The 21,705-nt window shown below is 46.2% G+C and overlaps 3 protein-coding genes and 1 long non-coding RNA gene across 4 annotated transcripts; 1 reads left to right on the top strand and 3 right to left on the bottom strand.

Annotated features, from left to right (window-relative positions):
- Positions 1–2,177: 2,177 nt before the first annotated feature.
- LOC100114292 (tubulin beta-4 chain) lies at positions 2,178–4,278 on the bottom strand. The gene is made up of 5 exons (XM_001602310.5): positions 4,021–4,278; positions 3,510–3,845; positions 3,007–3,440; positions 2,559–2,935; positions 2,178–2,494 (listed from the first exon to the last, which is right to left on the bottom strand). Exons 1-5 carry the CDS (start codon positions 4,075–4,077, stop codon positions 2,358–2,360), a joined length of 1,341 nt encoding a protein of 446 aa, XP_001602360.1. The 5' UTR covers positions 4,078–4,278; the 3' UTR covers positions 2,178–2,357.
- A 2,017-nt stretch (positions 4,279–6,295) lies between these two features.
- LOC100117314 (angiomotin-like) lies at positions 6,296–7,323 on the bottom strand. The gene is made up of 2 exons (XM_032598719.1): positions 7,228–7,323; positions 6,296–6,956 (listed from the first exon to the last, which is right to left on the bottom strand). Exons 1-2 carry the CDS (start codon positions 7,243–7,245, stop codon positions 6,669–6,671), a joined length of 306 nt encoding a protein of 101 aa, XP_032454610.1. The 5' UTR covers positions 7,246–7,323; the 3' UTR covers positions 6,296–6,668.
- Positions 7,324–10,299: 2,976 nt separating this feature from the next.
- Positions 10,300–13,674, bottom strand: LOC100117274 (cuticle protein 16.5). Its single transcript, XM_031926400.2, has 3 exons — positions 13,623–13,674; positions 13,143–13,539; positions 10,300–10,712 (listed from the first exon to the last, which is right to left on the bottom strand). The coding sequence occupies exons 1-3, from the start codon at positions 13,635–13,637 to the stop codon at positions 10,300–10,302; spliced, it is 825 nt and encodes a 274-aa protein (XP_031782260.2). The 5' UTR covers positions 13,638–13,674.
- Positions 13,675–18,526: 4,852 nt separating this feature from the next.
- LOC100117162 lies at positions 18,527–19,615 on the top strand. The gene is made up of 2 exons (XR_001728940.3): positions 18,527–18,584; positions 18,894–19,615. It is a non-coding gene; the product is annotated as an uncharacterized LOC100117162 (long non-coding RNA).
- The last annotated feature ends 2,090 nt before the right edge of the window (positions 19,616–21,705 follow it).

The following is a 21,705-nucleotide window of genomic DNA, read 5'->3' as shown; positions in this document are numbered from 1 at the left end:
GTTTCTCCAGGAACATACTTGTCGTATACGACCGCTCATTACTACCCATTAATTATACGAAAAAAAGGAAGCCGGAAGATCAGGACAGTTTCGGACATTATACCTGCGCGCGAGTGACAAGGCCGCGTGGGTGGGGCACAGCAGACTCGAGCTGCACAAGGTCCAGTCGTCAGCTCAGCCGAAGGGAACAAGCGCATTATGCGCGCTCGACTAATCGTGAGAAAAAAAGGAAGGCGATATCGTGTATAATATAGTCGTCGTCGCGCTCCTTGAAGAGTCAGCGCGGCGGTGTACTATATTCCGCGGACTCGTCATTATGCAGGCATGTGTTTATTAGAAAACACGCCCGCGCTCTCGATTATCGCGTACACTGCGACGTATCGAGAGTATTTTTCGGCGTTTCACTCGCTCGCTGCGGCCTTGAGACGGCGAGCGTCGCGGTCAACGAATGCGCTTCGATGAACGCACGCCGGCCTTGATATTGATACGAGCGAGGGTATGAAATTCGAAAAATTCAACGACACTTGTTTCTGGGCCGACGCTCTCGCGGTCTCTCCTGTGGTTTCTCCTCGTTTTCTCTCTCTCCAAGTTTTTGCTCGGTTTACGCAATTTCGTCTACACTAAACTTAATAACGCATCTTCGTATTAATCTTCGGTTTCTCAACGAGCTACGCGCGCCTGTGTGTATCCGACAAAGATCAACCTTGAAATCAATCACCGGCGTTGTTGAGCAAAAAAAGTGATAATAGCAAGAACCGCTAAATACAGTGTAAGTACGTGCGCTGCGGCGTTAGATTTCCACATCGCGCGGCTGTTGTCCCGGTGCGCCGCATGTATACGGCCATTCGGCGAGCGATGAGCTGCATACGAAGAGCGAACTTTATGCTCAAGCGGTATTCCTTTGATGTGGTCGAAGATGATTCGATATTTTTTCTGTTTTGAAGGTGTGTCTGGAACACCCGAGCATAAGGGACAAATAAATAACTCTTTAGCGGGTATATCCGAGTGACTGTCGAACACGTGCATGTGCCAATATCCTGCGCGCGTTATTGAAAACAGTCCTTGGGTCTTTACGCCGATAGCTTGTTTACTTTACAGCTGTTGCTCGTTATTTCGGATGCTATTTTCGTTCGATGATTTTTGAAAAAAAGGTATAGGATAAATGACGTTCACATCCCTCGCTTACGTCTTTGTAAAACAGAATGCGCTAACGATTACACGTTTTCATATCTACCGAAGGAAGATGATACGCGACGTGACGATTATTTTAACTGATTGCACATGGCTGTATTTTCAATTAAAATTCTGACGCGACAAATTTCAACGACTACCGTCAGCCGATCGATTATCCTATATAGACAGTAATAACCAAACGACCGATCCCAAGCCTTTATTTCTCTCTCTAAACGCACGCGTCTTGTCGCAACGCATTGTTTATAGCCGAGGCGTAAAGTACGATAACCAGAGCAAAAACACACTCTCGCCGTTGTCTCGTCAGGCGAAGCTTACGGTACGCTCCTCTCTCTCTCTCTCTCTCTCTCTCTCTCTCTCTCTCTCTCTCTCTCTCTCTCTCTCTCTCCCTCTTACGCGAATTACGCAAGAGCGCGCATATGAATGCACCGTGTGCGAAAAATATGACTCACCGCGACGCGAGGGCCATCGGACGGAGAGTTTTCCGCGCTCTATAATTCAAGCGCGGACAGGCGCGCCTTTGCTCCGCCGAGCAGAAGCTCTCGCGCAGCCTCTAATCGCCCCCCCCCCCCTCCGTTCAGCTTTGATTTTAACCGTCGAGTTGGAAAGGATCTAGTTGTCGCTTTCGAGTCGGGATTTATGGCCTGTTTGCGGTCCTTGTTCCGTCGATTTTCACGAAGCAATAGTTTCGTTTTTCTCCGAAGGATGTGTTTAAAAGACGCCGCGAGCCGGCGATAAATAATAAAAACGCGCGCATTAAGGATTTATTGGATAATTTCGCTTTTTTACGCGTAATCTCGTTACGCGCCGGTAAAAATTCAGCGGAATTCATTACACGCGCGTGGATCGTCAATAAAATTAATGTAAGCTGAATAATAATTTCGATTCGTTTGTGAAACGTTTAACGATCGCGTGAGCGAGCCGTAAATCAAACGCGCGACGCGCTGGAATGGAAAACGGTGCGATCGAAGGAGAGGAACGAGTTGTTATTGTTTTTTTAATAAAACTTTGTATATTTAGATTGAAAACTCGATCTACTTACTAAAAACACCACGGACAGCGACAACAGTAACCGGTGACGAAAGGTTGACGGAAATTTAAGGACGAAACACAACTTTTTTTTCTCTCTACTGTTACAAACTGTCTTTGGAATCTAGAGCGTTACTTTAATTTCCCTCGTTCTCGCCCTCGTCTTCGTCGAATTCGGTATCCTCTTCGGCGGTGGCCTCCTGGTACTGCTGGTACTCGCTCACCAGGTCGTTCATGTTGCTCTCGGCTTCCGTGAACTCCATCTCGTCCATACCTATGAGCGAAAGTAAACGGTGAGTTTCTCCTGGAAAATCGTAACGTTTTTCTCGTTCACCCACCTTCGCCGGTGTACCAGTGGAGGAAGGCCTTCCGTCTGAACATGGCGGTGAACTGCTCGGATACCCTCTTGAAGAGCTCCTGGATGGCGGTGGAGTTGCCGATGAAGGTCGCGGACATCTTCAGTCCTCTCGGCGGAATGTCGCAGACGGCGGTCTTGACGTTGCTCGGAATCCACTCGACGAAGTACGAGCTGTTCTTGTTCTGGATGTTGAGCATCTGCTCGTCCACCTCCTTCATGGACATCCGGCCGCGGAAGACGGCAGCGACGGTGAGGTAGCGGCCGTTTCGGGGGTCGCAGGCCGCCATCATGTTCTTCGCGTCGAACATCTGCTGGGTCAGCTCAGGGACCGTCAGCGACCTGTACTGCTGTGAGCCTCTGCAGAAAGTCGTATAGTGTTACTATTAACGAATCTGACGAGACGCGCAAATTGGAGACGGACAACCAACCTCGACGTCAGCGGCGCGAATCCAGGGATGAAGAAGTGCAGCCTGGGGAAGGGCACCATGTTGACGGCGAGCTTCCGCAGATCGGCGTTCAGCTGGCCGGGGAACCTGAGACAGGTGGTAACTCCGCTGAGGGTCGCGCAGACCAGGTGGTTCAGGTCGCCGTAGGTCGGCGTGGTGAGCTTCAGCGTCCTGAAGCAGATGTCATAGAGGGCCTCGTTGTCGATGCAGTAGGACTCGTCGGTGTTCTCCACGAGCTGGTGCACCGAGAGCGTGCAGTTGTACGGCTCGACGACCGTGTCCGAGACCTTGGGCGACGGGACCACGCTGAAGGTCATCATTATGCGATCCGGGTACTCTTCGCGGATCTTCGAGATCAGCAGAGTGCCCATACCGGCGCCCGTGCCGCCGCCCAACGAGTGCGTCAGCTGGAAGCCCTGAAGGAGATTTTTGGTCAATGAAATTCCAACCCTTTTGCAAAATGCTCAAAAGCAAAGATAAGGCACCTGGAGACAATCGCAGCTCTCGGCTTCCTTGCGCACGACGTCGAGCACGGAGTCGACGAGCTCGGCGCCCTCGGTGTAGTGTCCCTTGGCCCAGTTGTTGCCAGCGCCGCTTTGTCCGAACACGAAGTTATCGGGTCGGAAAATCTGGCCGAAGGGCCCGGAGCGCACGGCGTCCATGGTGCCTGGCTCGAGGTCGACCAGGATCGCCCTCGGCACGTATTTGCCACCGGTCGCCTCATTGTAGTAGACGTTGATGCGCTCGAGCTGGAGGTCACTGTCGCCGTGATACGCACCGGTCGGATCGATCCCGTGCTCGTCCGAGATCACTTCCCAGAACTGTCGATTTTACCGATACTGAGTCTTTTGGTCGGCTATCTCGAGAGCATCAAATTTATCGGGGCAAACTTTTTCCCCAAAACGCTTTTATCGCGCTTGTCGCAGAGAGAAGGAATTAATTTAAGAAGCTAGCCCAATTTCACTAAAAAAAGCCGTCGCGAATCGTGAAACGAACCTTAGCACCGATCTGGTTGCCGCATTGACCGGCCTGGAGGTGGACGATCTCCCGCATGGTTTTCTCTCGGCCTCAGTGTGCAGCAGCTCTCGGAGGAAATCGAAAGTGTCGAGGAGGACGGCGCTGATTTTTCTCTTTATGCGACGCTGTCGGAGAGTCTCTCGGTGTCCTGGCCTGCTAGCAGCTCACACCAAAACTTTGTCAGAGCAGTCGACGACTCGCGCACTGATCAGCCTCGCCGACGATCTTCAGCCCTTTGCTTTTTCCCGTCGCCTTGGCGACCGCTGATAAATGACGGGCAACGGTCGTTGTTCGAATTTTCTCGCAACGAATTCGAACGCGCAAGTATCGGGAGAAGCGTTAAATGCAAATAATTATTCTTTATCGAAGAAAAGGGAGCAGGTAATTTTAATAGCCAATAATCTCAGCTTATAATAAGCGCCTTCGTCTCCGCTATAAAAAGAAGCGATTAAACGCTATGCGCTTACATAAGGTCGCCATCGTCGCACCTCACGCAAGCGCATCGCGACAACATCGCACCAGCCTTGTTTGCTCGTCCCTTTTTCCCATGGCATATCTCGCGGTCTCCGCTAATCACGCGAAAATGATTCTCTCTCTCTCTCTCTCTCTCTCTCTCTCTCTCTCTCTCTCTCTCTCTCTCTCTCTCTCCTTAGGGCGAAGGCCAAGATAAAACGCGTAACCGCGCGAGCGTCCGAACGGAAGTTCACTGCGAAGTGGGTTAAGGCACGCGTTACGCGCCGCTTTTTTTCTCGACGCGTGCAAGGGCGTTCCCGAGATGCACATTGTGCCGCCGAGCGCTTTCCTTTTTCTCTCTCCTCGTTCCTAACTACGACGCTTTACCACTCTGCCTCGTGGTTGTGATTGTTATTATTATTATTACGCGACGACGTTGCGGACGAATCGAGGATATTGCTTATCGAGTGTTTTTTGCGCGCGCACGCGCGCAGTGCGCTATAGCACGGTGCGTTTGTTATGATCGATGGACGTTTGAGATGCGAGGTCTACTCGCGCGTGTGTCAGCCGCGTCTCGATCGAGTGAGCATCTGGAGCTCGCGATTGACCGAGAGTTCGGAGGCTGCGTGGAAGGCTTTTTCTTTCGTTTATACGTCGGTGCATGACTTTTGGCGCGTAGAGGAGAGTTATGCATCTCGATGAACTCGCTCTCGTAACAATAATCAAGGCGGTCTCTGTGATTCAATTTTTAATTCGTTTCTGTGTAAGAGATACGCCGCGGTGGCTTGTGAAAGAGAAACTATCGTTACGAAGCTACAACAGAAACGAGTTTTCATTCTCCGAGCACGCGTGTATAACAAAGAATCGGATGCTTATTCGAAGGCACGTATATTAAAACTGACAATTACCAGCGATGATCGCCGATAAAAATCCATCAGTCATCCATCGATCAAGATTCAAAAGAAGGATCCGACCTTTTCTCCTTACACGTACAAGAGGCGTTTCGTCTTATGCGAGACGAACGAACGAAACTCGGAATTATGCAACCATCAGCCCCTCCTCGTCGGTGGCATATAGCTGCTGCCGGTTCTTAAGAAATATAGGGTAACGTTTCATACGTGCATCGCGCGAGCGCGTTAGCTAACGTATATGTGTATGCCCACTCGGTGGCATTAAAATCAGTGCTCGCAAGAAACACGAAATGAGTCGAAGCGGGTCAAACAAACAATTCCCATTGCCAGGCCGGCCGGCCGTCGTTTCAAGAGGAGTAGGCTATTGATGCATGTGTATTATGCACTGCTGCCGCTCGAGTCAGATTTTCGTACACGTCGAGGCGCGACGATGACTTTGTGCTGTATCTCGTCGAAAGAAAAATGTTTTGCATAATAACGTTGCCTTCGATGCATCGCCGCGTTTCTTCATAAATGTAAATCATAGGTGTGTGTGTATGTGTGTGTGTGTGTGCGTGCACTCGGGCATAAAGAGAACAATAATAATAAATGAAGTGATTCATTTTTAATTAAAGTACAGCGCGCTGGAATACACGCACGATCGTAATATAAAGACTCATTACGCACACATCAGATAAAACTTTAATGCGACGATTATGCCCCGCGCGTTATGCATTAATTATCGTCCGCGAGTTCAACGCTTCTCTGCGCGCGATAAGTTTCATCGCGATAATTTGTTTCGTTTTTTCTCAATTTTCTCTCCGCGCATATCCCGCAGAGTCGAGGCTGATTTTCAGGCAGATATCGTAATAGGACGGGTATGGCAATGACGTACGCACAACGAGATACAGTTATAGGGTAAAGCCAACAGAAACATTTTATTCTTGAACGAAAAAAAAATAGGGTAACAAAAGAATTTCCAGTTTTTGATCACAGAATCCGCGTGAACTTCAGCTGCGTAGAATTGTGTGATTGACCGAAGAGGCGTCGTCGTCCGTATCCATCGTCCAGCAGCAGCTGCGATCGCCAGCGTCTCGATCCCGAAGCTCGAACCGCTCTTCCATCGGAGATCGGTACCGCTTACCGCAAGTCGTCAAGTCAGTTCCCTGCAGATCTCAACCGATCCGCATCACCGAACTGCTTCTCCAAAGCGCCGACGAACCACCGATACGCACCACGACTTCCAGCCGATTTTCCTTACGTGCTAAAATACGTATAGCCACCTTAACGGCGGAGAGCGTAGTAAGGAGCGGCGGCGTAGGCGCTGTAGGGGTAGGCGCTGTAGGCGCTGTAGGCGCTCAGAGCCGGGTAGGCAGCCGAGTAGGTGAGAGGAGCGGCGGCAGCGACGGTGTAAGGTGCGGCGGCGGCGGCGACGGCGTAAGGTGCGGCGATCGCATGGTTGATGGCGTGGGCGTTGTAGCTCGTGGCGTAGGTACCGACGGTCAGCGCTGCGGGCACCGCTGCCGGCACTATACCAGCCGAGCAGACCGCTACCAGAGCGACGAGGACGATCTGCGGAACGGAGAAGAGAGAGAAAGTTATTGAGAGGAAATTGAGAGTCTGGCTGGGAAAGTTCTTGCGGAGTGTGTGCATTGTATGCACGAGTGTGTGGGAATTGATTTGTTTGCGATGTAGGTCGTATCCTCGTTACAGCTCTCGATCGTTTCTATTTTCGAGATGCTGCGCTTTGTGGAGCAAACGCTTTTAGATTTTGCATTCTGTGTTTGGGTAATAAATAGGCGAATTTGAAAAAAGTATATATGTATATGGATGGAATACTCACGAGGCACTTGGTCATCATTTTGATTGAGGTAGAGCTGAAGCTTGCTGTTGAGTTAGCAAAAGAAGACTGCGATACCCAACGCTGACATCCCGAGCTTTTTATAGCCGCTTCTAGTGCCATCCTCGGGTGTCGAAAATCACGTCCCGACGCCCCACCCCGGCGAAGAGAGTCTTTCATCAGGAGGCTCGGTGCGAGCGGGCATCGTCATTGTCGCGCTCGGTCCTTGCATTTTAGGCGAAACCACGCCTGGCGCGCGGACGAAATCGCGATCGTGATGCGAAAATCAATTAGCTCGATGGGGGACATGCGTCGCATGCGGCTTTCGTAAGCGAGCGGGATAGGTATATACGGAGGATGTTAATTTCACTGCGGCTGGACACCGCCGTATGTCTGATGAGCTTGGCGAGCTTCCAATGTCGAGGCGATGAGCTTATGTAATAATTCAGTGTCAGATTGCATTGCGTGTATTTGGAGATGGGTACATGTGATGCGCGAATATTAGAGTACATTGACACAGCCATTCTCATCTATGCGCGTAGACCAAATTTGAGCTATACCTATTAACTGTTCTATTCTTTTCTTTTCTGGCCAATGAATAAATTTTCATTTTAAGTCTACTGCAGTGTATAATAAGCGGAATTGCAATAAATATCTCTATTTTCGAAGACCGCAGAAAACCAGATCTGCTGCGAGCCGATCACGTGCAACAAAATTATCGAAGTCGTGATTGCGTGAACTTGAAATTCGCAGCGCGGAAAGGTGAAGAACACGTAATGCCGGAAAACCAGGTTTCACTTTTGTAAGGCTTACTGCAATAATCCTCTGCGTCCCGGGTACACGCTGATCCGCGAAAAGTCCTCCTTTCTTCAATTGTAATCCAATTAAATAAACTCGAAAAGAGGGTAATATAATCTGTTCGCAGTTTACTTAAGTCTTTTCAGGTGCGCAAGACTTTCACGCATTAGAGCATACAGCACGTCAATCGATCGCAAACGTATTATACAGCCTGAGTTATTGCGCCACTTCTAATTGGAAGCCTTCGACTTTTGGCGCGCGTGACCGGCGTTCCAAGTCGGCTGCGGAGTAGGTTGATTCCGTTGGATTTCCACGAAGTGTCAAGTTCGAAGTCGTTTCTGCGCCGCGAAGTATTGAATTTCCATCGCGAAAGTGATTTAGCGCACGCGCGCAAAAGTCGAGATAAATCATTGTATTCAATGAGAGCTTGGGCTTAAAAGTGCCATAAAATTCCGGACTGCGGGCGTCCGTCAATAAAAGGCAGCCGCTGCATTGGACAAGCATCGCATTGAATTGCCTTGCGCTCGAGCAAGCTCGTCCTCTTCTTTCCCAGAGAAACAAAGAAGCTCCAGCGAGAAGCCCTTCGAATATATCCCGTTCGATGAGTTCCTCTGCTCGGCGCGCGCACGAAGATAAAGGCAAAGGAAGAAGAGGAAGAAGCGGCAGCTGCAGCAGCGTACACGAGCAAGAAGAAAAGCCCCGGTGTCCTTGATGCGGCCCGACTGCACGCGTGAGGTGGTCCCCGCAGCGCTGCTGCTGCTGCTGCTGCTGCAGATAAGGAGCGAAGTAGCCGGGGCCGCGAGAAAAATGCTCTCCTCCCCGCAGTACGAGCGCGCAGCCTACACTTGTCGTTCTCTCTCTTCCTCTTTGCGCGCGCTGTGTATCGTGTTCCGCGAATCTTTTATGCAGCGCATATTTTTCATGCATCGGCCCCCCTTCCCAGCCAGCGCGCAGACCAAGTACCAGACTCAGAGGGATTCAAGGACGGACTGGTTCGTGTTCTCCTGCTTTTCGATTATTTGTAGGAAAGATCGCACGTGACGCAGGAAACGCTGCATGCACGAGGCTCTCTTTCTCGTATATCCTTTGCGCGAGTTGTTACGGGATAGCTGGCTTCTTGAATAATTACGAAGCACACGCGAAAATCCTACTCTATGCGGCGCGCGATTTATATTTTATTGCCGGCGGGGCACGTGTAAAAAGTATGAGCGGCCTTACGGAGGGTTTTTTGTCCGGTAAGGACTATTGTCGGGGGAGCTGATAAAGAGCCTCGTGCGCTTTCGATTTCAATGAAGCCTTGTTGCTCGCACGAGTGTAACGGAAGCCATTTGGAAAAAAAGCTCTGTGAATCGGAGGATTCCCTTTGATCGCGATGGTCAATTCGAGAAAAAGAGACGATAAAGAATTTCATCCACTCATCGTTGTTCTACTTTGTAAATATAGTCTTAGCAGTGAAATTCAGCGCGTTTCTTATACTCAGTCTCGTTAGTAAGCAGTCCGTTGATTAAGCTTTCCAAAGGAGTTGAACTTTAGCGGATATTTTCGGCTTCGTGCATGAATTCGCGCATAAAGACAAGACAAGCTCTTGGTCTTGACTCTTGAGTATCTGATAGTCTCGAGCTATCCTGAGTCTTAATTTATTTTTTCATAATTTACAATTACAGAGCTTTCTCGTAAGAACAAAGCAAAACAAATGAATTTTATAAAGTTGATAGACGATTCGTTACCAAAACTGTATTGAACACATATATGACTGCTCCAATCAAAAGATGTATGAGCAATTAAAAATATTTATTTTGCACGAAACACGCGATGCTCGTAAAATAATTGCCAATCTCGCTCTGCATATAGATTTTCGACGAAGTATACGCATGAAATGAAATTACAACGTAAAATAGCTCGAGTTATGACTTCGCACAAGTGATATTTGTATAGAATTTTCATGCCACTTATGAACGCATAAAATATAAACACCTGCATCGAGAATAATAAATGTCTTCCTCGAAATCAAGAAATCAAAAATTATTTTCAGAACTAGTACAAAATTTGCTTTCAAATTATTTACGAATTGTCTAGAAGTAGAGTCTCAATACTTGGTTCTACCACAATATGGCCTAGGTCTCAAGGCACGATCAAGAATATTCTTAAGCCGCGATCCTGTATTTTCTATTAATATCAAGCATCACAGGAATGAAGAAGGTATCAAAAACTCAAAGAAATACGAGAGCAACAAAACAATTTTATTAACAATATGAACAACAACTAGGCAGAACACCATCAACGGCGCAGGAATGGCCCGTTAATGTAAGGGAAACCCGGCGCAGCGGCGTAGGGCAGAGCCGGTGCAGCAGCGTAGGGCAGAGCTGGTGCAGCAGCGTAGGGCAGAGCCGGTGCCGTGGCATAGGGCAGAGCCGGTGCAGCAGCGACAATCGGAGCGGCGGCAGCGGCTACGAATGGAGCTGCTCGTACCCTGCTGGAGATGTCGACTCTGGAGGCGAATGGCGGGATGTTCTGGGGAACAGCGTGAGCGTAACCGAAGGCTGCAGGTAGAGTCAGGGGTGCGGCGATAACGCTCGCGCTGGTGGTGGATAACAGGGCCATTGCCACTGCGACGGTTGCCTGGAAATTTTTCATCACGAAAAGTGTATTAGTTATTAATTCGCTATTAAAAATTTGTTTTATGTTCCATACTAACCATTACGAAGGTGTTCATTGTGAGGAGTTGGTTGTTGTTGTTCTTGCAGTGGTGCAGCTGCTCGACTGTGTCGCTGTGTCGAGCATCATTCGTTTTATATAGTGCCGTACTGGCCGATACACTTTCTTCTTCGGCAACGTGATGAATTTGTCAATGAGCCGAATTATATAAGATTCCGCGATGCTACCGCGCGGCGCATGCAACAACGCCCGCTTTACCGAGAAATTATGCGTATGAAATTTACGGGCCTCATTAGCCGAGTTTTCGTATAGTATACGTCCTGTTCTAACGCGAATGTATAATAGGCTTAACTGCGGTTTTTTCCACTTGTTTAGTCAAGATTTCCATTATTCATAAATACTAGCGATGGCAAAGACGCCCTACGTACGTTCTTACTTTCGTTTTTATGTTTCAATTATCACTCTTTGAAGATAGAAATTCGGACTTGCGGGTCAAAAATACGTGAAAAATTGAAATTAGTTGAAGTTTAGAAGATGTTTCATACGCAAATTCGCGTTTAACATAATACTCTATAGCGATTCTATTAATTCATAAATATATATATAATGCACGATCATTCATAGATTTGTATTATTATTATTATGATAACATTATCAATTCAAATTTAAATTGACATCAACGATCTTATTCGAAAATTGAATCACTTGCACGTCAGTAATCCCTCCAAGTCCTTTGTATTGTTCTTTATCGTCTTTGCACACGGTTCGAACAACCGAATAACGAAATAAACTTACTGAACAATGGTTTGAGAGGATAATAGCTGGTTATTTATTATCTATAAAATTGGTTTATAGAAATTTACTTTTATTAAGCCAGATTATCCCTTTTTACAAACAAAAAGTCTTAGGTGTGAACAATGCATGGTAGGCTAAAAACTTTTACTTTCATAAAATACCCATGGACTAGTGATTTTAAGAAAATTGACCATTTCATTGGACGTTTCTTCTTGCAAGGTCGAAGTTTACTGAATTTCCGGACTCCAAGAGGTTGTCTGATCTAGTTTGCATTGATGTACGCAATTCAGCGAATAAGATTTATGTTTCATACTTTGCTGTTGACTAAGATCGATTGAATAATATTTAAAATATTATTGACGATCAATTTATGCTCTATTAAGCTGTTCTAGTACTTCAGCATTCGAATTAACAATTTGATTTTCGCAACGCTCCCGCGTAACATTAAAATTTAGTTATAATTGCTACTTGAAATTTCTTAGTTTCAAATAGAAGCCTCTCGCACTGTAAAATTTAATCAGGTACTTCTCGTGTGAAATGATGTGGAATACGATGCTCTTGTTCCTTTACGTAAGGTTAACATGCGAAATTTCAAATTGCAACCAACATTCGTAACCTGAACTTTAAATTGAGGAAAAAGCTTTTCGTAAGACTACTTATTGATCAGAATCCTTATGAATACAAATAAAAGTTCGGAAATTTGTTAAAATTGGAATACTTTTGTTTGTGTTATACATCTTGCAGAGTATAGTGTTAGCCGTAAAAGTATCAAGTAATAGCATTTTACCTTGCATTTCTCATAAAGATTTGCTGCTGTTAGAATGCATGACATAACGTAATTGTAGTGCATACGTAATATGCTATTGAACACGAAAGCAAACTAGAGCATTTTTATAACTGCCATTTTAACATACCCTTGAAGCTATGAACTTTAAGGGAAGTGTGCAATGGAATTTCGAATTTTATCGTTTTTATCATCACGGAATTGTCTGTTATATACTTTAGCGATGATTTAAAAGAATTGCTTATATTGTAGACGTTTTAGAGTGAAAACATAAATCACACGATAATTATTTGTATTTAATTTTATTCTGATTTAGAGAAAAAAAGTCCAAGTGAACCGAAAGATAAATATCCAAGTAGAAACATGCGCGTTTGCCCAGACTGCAACTTGTTACATTGTATTTGCCAAACGATCAAACTAACAGGATTTCATTCTCATATTTTTATATTAGGGAGATCAATTTTTTTCTTGTATCATCTTGTAATATTTTATGAGTGAAGTGCGAAGGAAGATAGGTAAAACAATCAAATATTCATTGCAGTCGGTTTTCATTTTCAGATATAAAATGTATTCATGTTGTACAAAAATATTGTTGATGAAATTTTCTGTAAACATAATGCTGTTTTCAAATCTTCGATCACTTATCAACTAAAAATGAGTGCTTCGAATCCACTCGTTCAGTGGACGAGCCATAAAAAGGAAATAAGGAAAGTGTAATGAAGGTAGAAAAAGCTTTACCAAAGAATATTCGTTTAAACAACTGTTTATTGTTCACAAAAATTTATAAAAAAAGAAGGAAAAAACCAAAATAACAATCATATAGTAACAATCGATACTGGCATGGCACTAATCTCCCAGGCTCTCACGAGCCTCCCTTAACTCCCTCACTTTTTGAGAACGAAAGGGGCGCCGGGGGCGGCGAACGCTGGAGCGAATGCCGGAGCCGCGCTGTAGGCAGCGATGGATCCCGGAGCAGCGAAAGCCGGAGCAGCGGCGTAAGTCAGAGGACTGGCCACAGCTGGTGAAGCGTAAGCCACGGGACCGGCGGCGGTGTAAGCCAGAGGAGCCGCAGCGGCTACTGGAGCACTGTAGGCCAGAGGAGCGGCGACTGGTGCGGTGTAGGCCAGAGGAGCCGCGGCGAAGGTGTTGTAGTTCCTGTGGATGGCCTGGTAGCTCTTGGCCGTGACCAGAGGGGCTGGTACCGCCACTGGAGCTGCTACCGCTACCGGAGCTGCGGGGAGTACGGCGCTGGCTGAGGCGGCCGCCACCAGGAGGGAAAGAGTCTGCAAAGATATAATTAGGGTTAAAATCGAAAGGTGTATAATGCGCGACGAGAACGAAGAGCCAGGAGTAGGCGACTACTTACAGCCAGTACGAACATGTTGACGTGTGGGTTGGTTGTTGGTGCTTCAACGAGGCGAAGACGATTGATGCCTGGAACGGCTAGGCCCATAGTTTTTATACCCGAAGAGAGCCTCTCCCGTACGCCTCGCCCGAATTGCAATGCGTTGCGAAATGACCAAACTGAAGAGGAGCCTCAGCGCTGAGCGTGTATACGCACGGGAGCCACGCGACGCTTGTGAAATCAATTGTTGCGATTTCTTCGCACTACTTGACTACTGATCACGTACTCTACTTTGCCTGACCACGAATTCACAATGTGTGCCACTTAGCCGATGGGAGTCGGGCTTTTAAACGGCTCGTCTATTACGCTTTTATTTGAAGTCATACGCGTCGATGTTTTATTTCTGATCAATATTTTTATCGGGGTGTATTGGGGGAAAGTGTTAGTATGGCATTATTGAGCATAAGTTCAAGCAGCATTCTTCGAATGTTTAAGTTCTTATGTTTGACGATTTTTTTTTTTAACTTTTGACGTATGTCTAATTCAATTTGATTTTTGGTCGCTTAAGGCTAAGTGATCGGATAAATGATAATGATAAAATAAAAACAATATGCGCAGTTATGCTTAAAATGAATTATTTCCTCGAACTTTACTGTAACTACATTGATTTTAAATCGTCTGAAGCCAGTATATAGTTCGAAGAAGGCAAACATGCTTTTTGTAAAATTCTACTATGGGCTTTATATCAGTGAGGTATCCAAAGCATTCCGTTTAACCCCATTATGCCCCACTTTTCCCGCTGCCTCCAAAAATGCAAACGAAGTAGCTCTGATTCGACTCAGAAGTCAAACTCGCAGCTCTTTCCTTAACAAAAATGGGACTTAGTAGCAGGTCACAGCTCCTGATTGAAATTCTCTCGGCTCGGTTAAAACGGCCGAGCAGCTTTTTCGTCCTTTCGCGCATAATCAGACGAAAGTGCGAAACGGTATCGGCGAATCGAGATCGAGAAAAGTCTCCACCCATACATCTGCATTTAATTATAGAGGAAGGTAAAAGCCAAGTATAGACTGCATATAACGTGCGGCACATATTATCGCAGCAAATCGTAAGTGCATAACGATGATCCAGTTAATGTTATAAGCCCCGTCATGATGCTCGCGAAATATGCTCTAAATTTATCCCACACCCGAGTCTCAAAAATAAATCCCGTTATGCTGATCGCACACACGATCGTTCTATTTACACTGGCCGTGCAATTAATTGCCCTTAACGATCGAGTGTCATAATTTAAATGTTGTTACGCGCCGAACACTGCAGCTTCTGGAAATTATCTCGCAATTAATCGCGCGATTATACAATTTCCCCGCATGTGATTACGCATCTTCGTGAATCCTAGCCCCTGGCGCACGACCTTCCATATGTGAATTGCAGTCCTCCACCGTACCTATATAACAAACCTTTGAAAAATACATTCCCCATTAATCGACGGCATCGAACTTGCATTAGCGTCAGCTGATCATCGAATCGATGCCAAATATTCGAGCCTTCGCCACGACCTTGATACCATAAACTTTCCACACACACATGAGCAGCCTTGTCTATCTCGCGAATAACGCTCGGGATCACGTAACGCGTTGCATAAGCCAACCGTTTTCCAGCCCGAACTCGCCGATGGCTTCTTGATGTATTGCGCGCGCGCGCGCGCGCGCTCGGAAAATGTCGAGCAGCGAAAGCGCAGAGAGTGTCGGCCGAAGCGACGCGCTGAATATAAATATTAAGAGCGTCCGGCTGATCGTTTATCTGCGAGGCTCTCGCGCAAAAGTTGGCCGCTATTTTCTCCTCCTGCGCGCCCGGCGTTATTAGCACGCGCGAGAGGCATTTAATTTTATAAATTCAATTATATTTGACATAAAGTGCTCTGTTACGTGCGCGACTAGCGGGTAAACTGTCAGACCTTAAAAATGTCAGGCGCGCGTGTGAAGCAGTACTGTCATTTCGGAAGCGCGGCTATATGGTTCTCGCGTATACGCATTTCACTAACAAAAAACGGTGTTCTCGAAACGTTTCCGCCGTAAAAACTTTTGTAGCTGCTCATTCAAAACGGCGCGAGGATCCAGAGGCGTAAATCACGCGATACGTCTATGAATGGGGGCTATGCAGTTGCGTCTCGTCTACACTGTGCCTCTGAATGAGAAGCTACTTTGAAAGAGCTCTCACGTGGGAACATTATACGGCCCGTAACACACTTTTATAGAAGAGATTTCGCGCACAAAGTCCATCGATCCAACGTATTTACGTCGACACTGCACATGTGGAATTTATATATAGAAAAGTCTCTGAGATTGTCTTGATAGAAAGAGAGCGTCTATAGCGTCACACGTCTGGCATTATGCGGATTCTTCCTACGCGTCGTGGACGATGCACGTGAATGGGGAAGAGGATTCGATCTTCGGAGAGTGGCATCGGCTCTATAGTTGCGGCGGAAATTACGTTTTGCATTAGCGGAATCGGTTTTCGACCTCCGCAGCAGAGGCCTGTCTGATTTTCCTGCAAAGTCGGCTTTATCGGCTTCTGCTGCAGTGTCGTATACTTTTTTTCCATGCAGAGGCCGTCGTGCAACGAGGTGACATTTGCTCGAGGGCATTTTTCAACTGAATTATTTCTAATACTTTTCTACGATTATGCGTTATTGCGGTCAAAATGTTCTTTGATATTTTCGTGAATGCGAGACCATTCGTATTCTTTTGTTGTTGTTTTTTTTTGAGATTTGAGTTTACACCGAAGTGCCAGATCAGAAAATCATTCTGTCAACTCCTTTAAATTTTAAATATAATGGAAGCTATTTTTTAACACTATATGCATCCAACTTTTCATAACGCCAACTTAGAGAATAGGTATAGGAATAGTATATTACGTGCCTAAAGAGGAAAAATTTATTGTTATTTTCGTGTTAAATATAATACCTTGACTTATTCTTACAATTCCTTATTTTACTGAATATATTATATTGTGAACCGGTAAAAATTGACTGTTTAAGTAAGTGACATGATTCTTAAATCAATATTACAGAGTAATCGTAAGCATTTCAAACATCGAGAGTTGCTTTTCTAAATGCAAGTTAATTTGAAAACGTGAATCCAAAAAGCTATGTACACTTCATGATTTCTGATCGGGTAAAGGTAAAATCCGATGAAAACTTCATCATACTGCGAACGAAATCCATCGTACGTAACAATGTACAACGAAATATCGTCAGATTAATTTAGACGTCCTACCCCACGGTGCATCTATTTGCGCCTGCAACTGCAGCTCGTAACGCTATGTCATCACCGCCAATTAATCGAATAAAAATTAAACGATCCGTCGGTTATATGCATCGGTTTATGTGTCTCTCCGCACATATGTAACTCGCGTGCGAGCATAAGGGTATTACGAAAAGTATCTATATGTATACATTACCAGACCCTTACCTTGAAATAGTCCCTCATTGAATCATCCCCGAATCGAATTAGCCACGATTATATGGCTCGCACGCATACACTGCTTAGTCACTCCGAAAATACACACACACACACACACACACACAGACAGAGGGTTGCATGCAGAGAATCACATCGCGACTTTCAGAAAGAACTCATTTTATTGCGGCAACGACTACAATGCGTATACAGTAAAAGCACAGTGTGTAGTGTATAATAAGTAAGTGTAAAAAATCCCTGAGGCCATTGATCACCACTTTCTCGTATCGTCACCCTCGACATTACGATCGTACTCAGTAGTAGTACTGATTGTAGAACAGCGGAGCGTAAGAGCGATACACGGCGTAGGTCGGCGGGTTGTAGAATTGAACCGGCAGCTGATGAGGCTGATCGTACAGGCGGACTGGATTCGGCAAATCCGGGTCGGTGATGACCGGCACAAGCAAGTCCGGCTTGGCTGCTGGTTTCGGTGCCGGAGCCGGTACCGAGTACGCCATAGCGACGATGCCCAGGAGGAAGAAGATCTGAAAGAGATTGGCGTTAAAATTTTCATGAGAGCTTGCGTGTATATTTTTAAGTCCGTTCCAATTAAAGCGCTCGACGAGATGTATAAATGTAACGCGCGAGCGATTCAAAGCGCGGATTAAATCGGCACACCGGCTGAAAATACCGCGCACTCGTATGTACACTTGATTACAAATCGCGCGAGTCTTTCCTGAAAAAGGAAAAGTACTTTCCAGCGTAGGTATATAACGTCACGAGGATGAAGCCACGGCGCGTATGCATTAAAAGCCGCTTCCATAATAATCCAACGGCGATAAGGTATAAGTACGCGTAAAAGGAAAAGTGCGCTCGTAATCTGTATTATAATGCAGCAGCAGCTCTCGGGCGGCTAAATTACCAGGGGGAAGGAGGAGCTTGCGCTCGCTCTTTCTCTCTGTACTTACGATCTTGAACATTTTTCTGGTCGTGGTCGGTTGTCTGCAGCCCTCTCTCACTCTTTCTCTCTCTCTCTCTTGCTCTCGCGTGGAACGTGCTGTATACACTGCGGGCATCGGTATGCCCGGCTCTTTTATACGGCGTTCTAGCCATCGGACCGGCCTGCGCTTGAAAAACGAGAAGAAAGAACCCCTTCGACGGCGCATCCTCTCGCATGTGTGTGTGTGTGTGTGTGTGTGTGTGTTGGCGAGAGCAGCGCCGGTAGAGGTATATAGAAGCTGACCTTGTGAATAATCATCGAGAGCCTCGGCGTTGCCGCGCGCGCGCGCGCGTAGCTTTATCGCGTCGGGAGAGATGGGAGAAAATAATGGGGAGACCGGACGCGCGGTAGAGTATAGAGAAAAACACGCCTGGCCATGGGGGAAGGGGTTGTGCGCACGGGGCATTGCGCTGCGATGCACTTGCAAGTACGGTATATAAGGGGCCACAGGGCCTGGCCGAGGCATACTGTTCACTCGTCGAGCAAGCAGTGCCCACTCAACCCACTCTCAAGATGTTCAAGCTGGTCAGTATATATGCACCCTTATATACTGTACGCGTCGCATCGTGCTTTGTTCTAGCGTCGATCGTTTGTCGCTAACTAACTATATAAAACTTTTCGTTTTGCGATCGACGAGAGAACAGGGCATTTTTTACCCGATATACCATCCGATCAGATAAGGCTGCGCGACGCAGCCGCGCAAAAACGATCTCTGACGTGGGCCGCCTCGGAATGGAATATGAGAAATAAAAAGCTCCCCCGTCAGAGTTCGCTTCCCTCGACTCGGAGACTCTCGAACGAGTATAATGGCACGAGACGCTTCTCTGTTCACAGTTCCTGCTCGCCGCCATCCTGGCCTTCGCCGCCGCCAACCCCGCCCCGGCTCCGGCCCCGGCACCCGAGCCCAAGCCCGGTGCGATCCTCGCGGCGCCCTACAGCAGCTACATCGCTCCCCTCGCCTACAACGGCTACGCCGCCCCGGCGCTGACCTACAACTCCTACGGCTACCTGCCGACCTACTACAGGTCCGGATACCTCTACTAAGTCGTCGCGGCTGCTGCTACGTCGTCTCCTCCGGAAGGGCCGTCGTCCGCAGCCACAAGACGGCGCGACAACATCTCGACACGCAACGAACGCCGTCGGCTGCGAGAAGGAACAACCGATGAAGCGGAGCTGAGGAGGAGGCGGCGACTCGACACTCCGGGAATTTCATCTGGAAAAGCACGCATCACCACGCGATAACTCTCACCACACACACACACACACATACACACACCCCGTCCTTCCGCCGAACCCGTCCATCACCCGAACCCCCTCAGTAACGTCCTCCATCTCAGCATCAACCTCCCAGCAGTATCTCAACCGAACCGAAAGACCGAAGCATCACTCCCCACGTCTCATCTCGTTTCGTTCATGTCTCGGTATCACCGAATCGGCCGATCTACTCGAATCGCCGAGCGACTCTTCACTCTTGTAATGGGAGTCGCTATGGTCGAGTCTTGTGGACTTGTCGATCTACAATAAAATTGCTTAAAGGCTAATTCTTTTCATCGCAATCTGTCGTTATCGTTGTGTTATTTTCTTATTTATTACCTCTACCGAAATCCCATTTTCCCATACAAAATACATTTATTATAGACTTGTAAAATAACAGTATGCTGCTGCAAAAAATGCAGACTCTGCGAAAGCTCGCAGTCCAATTTCACTATTATTAATAGCTCGTACATATTCCAGCTCTGTTCCATAATCCCCCAAAAGACGGAGAGAATTTCGTCCTGCGTACCTATATAAAATGCATATCTCGAAAATCCGCACTGGTCGCACACGCAAGCCCGTATAGCCACGGGCGCGCATGTGTGTATTCGAAAAAAGAAACCAGGCGTGCCCTCCTACAAGCTGCCAAGAAAAAAGGATCATAAACAAATCCGGATGCATCCGTATCGCAGCTATATACATATCTATACTACGGCGAAACAAAAATCCGGCCAATCCGGCTGACTGCGTTCGCTCGCGCGATATTTCGGACGGGTCATTCACGCGCATAAATTACGACTGGTCAAGCATCGCAAACTAGTATGTATACGTATAGTGATATCATCCTTGTGCGTTATCTTGATTTGAAATATACGTCCGCTGCTTTCTTTCTCTATATTCTTAATGGTCGCGCTGTGCGCTTGGTTGGATTGGCTTCACATACGAGACGATGGCAATAGAAAATAAAGAGGATCGAGTGTACGATTAACCAAGAACTGCTTTGTTTTGGCAATTGATATCGCCACTCTAGCGTGCGCATACGTTATTGCATTAAAATTAAGTTAAATTAAATATCAATATCTCCACTTTTTGAGGTTAGACTTCGGAACTTGTTTAGAGTACGATGATGATAATGATGATACTGCTGCTGATGATGATGATGATCTAATGGGACGAGTTCTTTTAGTTTTGTATGCAATCCGCTGATAAGACGAGCTGTGGAAATTTATTTCATGTATTGTATTTTTTCATGTATAATTTGAACAAATTAATAATAATGACGATAAAATACGAATTGTATCTAAAGTGCGGACGCAAAATGGAGATCACGTAGTTTTGAATCCTAATACTATCATTCTATCAATGGGCCTTAACATAATAATCACTATTTCAAAATACTCCCTACTTCAAAGTCGAAGACGTCCTAAGGACGACCTCTAACGCAATATAAATGTATTTAACGACGATTTCAACCAAGATACTATATTTACGCATTATGTTGATATTTTGATATAAAGCACAGCAACAACAGAAAGTATAACGAGTCGCAATTCCGTGCCTCGGCATTACGCAATCGCGAAATTAAAGAACTACCTTCGTCGAGAAAAATAAAGCATATAACCACCCCGTGAGAGACATCCCCGCGAATTTCCAGCTGTGCAGTTGATAGACTTAAGGGGGCACACCGCCTTTGAAATTGAAATCAAAATTCTTCATTAAAAATGTATAAATACTTATATAAATGAGAAAAAAAGTTACATGATAGTTATATTAAAATTAATAAAAAATTGATAAAAAAATCAGTAATATGCTTATAAAACTTTTTCTATGAAATTTAAACCGAATCCCCTCATTCATACCATAACTAATGTACTTTTAAACAATATCCTGGAGTTTGATCTCATTTGGGCCATTCGTTCCTTTGGAATCTTACCGTCAATGAATTATGGACTCCTCACTATACGTAGGTATTATGGAGGTATATAGAAGGTCTAAAACCATCAAAATAAAGGTAATTATGTCTAAGAAGAGTAAAAAAAATTTGGTTTATTTATATAAGCATTTATAAATTTTTAATGAAAAATTTTGATTTTAATTTCAAAGGTGGTGTGCCCCTTTAATGCAGCCAGTGGGCCACGGCTATAGCGATAATCTCCTCACTCTCTCTCCCTGGAACGTATCGCGCAGGCAAGTACATGGCAGCAGCGAATCTCCGTACCTCGTCTTTCGCATTAGCATGAGAGCGAGAGAGAGAGAGAGAGAGAGAGAGAGAGAGAGCGGCTTCTTTTTCTCCCACAAGCACGCAGTCCGGGTTCGTCGCTCGGCCCTGAGACTTGACCGCCAGCGGAGAGCCAAGTTGCAAGTGCTCCGAGATGTGCGAGCGAGCGAGCAA

The sequence above is a fragment of the Nasonia vitripennis genome, chromosome 3 (assembly GCF_009193385.2).
Source record: "Nasonia vitripennis strain AsymCx chromosome 3, Nvit_psr_1.1, whole genome shotgun sequence".
NCBI classification, from domain to species: domain Eukaryota; kingdom Metazoa; phylum Arthropoda; class Insecta; order Hymenoptera; family Pteromalidae; genus Nasonia; species Nasonia vitripennis.
Note: the sequence above shows the minus strand (reverse complement) of the source record. Positions and strands in the feature narration are given on the sequence as shown.

Coding starts and splice junctions, on each gene's coding strand:
- LOC100114292 (XM_001602310.5), bottom strand. CDS start 4,077: ATGCGGGAGATCGTCCACCTCCAGGCCGGTCAATGCGGCAACCAGATC. Junction 2,936..3,006: donor TTCGCGCCGCTGACGTCGAG/GTTGGTTGTCCG, acceptor GACTTTCTGCAG/AGGCTCACAGCAGTACAGGT. Junction 2,495..2,558: donor CCACTGGTACACCGGCGAAG/GTGGGTGAACGA, acceptor TTTCGCTCATAG/GTATGGACGAGATGGAGTTC.
- LOC100117274 (XM_031926400.2), bottom strand. Junction 10,713..13,142: donor CCCTTTCGTTCTCAAAAAGT/GAGGGAGTTAAG, acceptor CGTAATGGTTAG/TATGGAACATAAAACAAATT.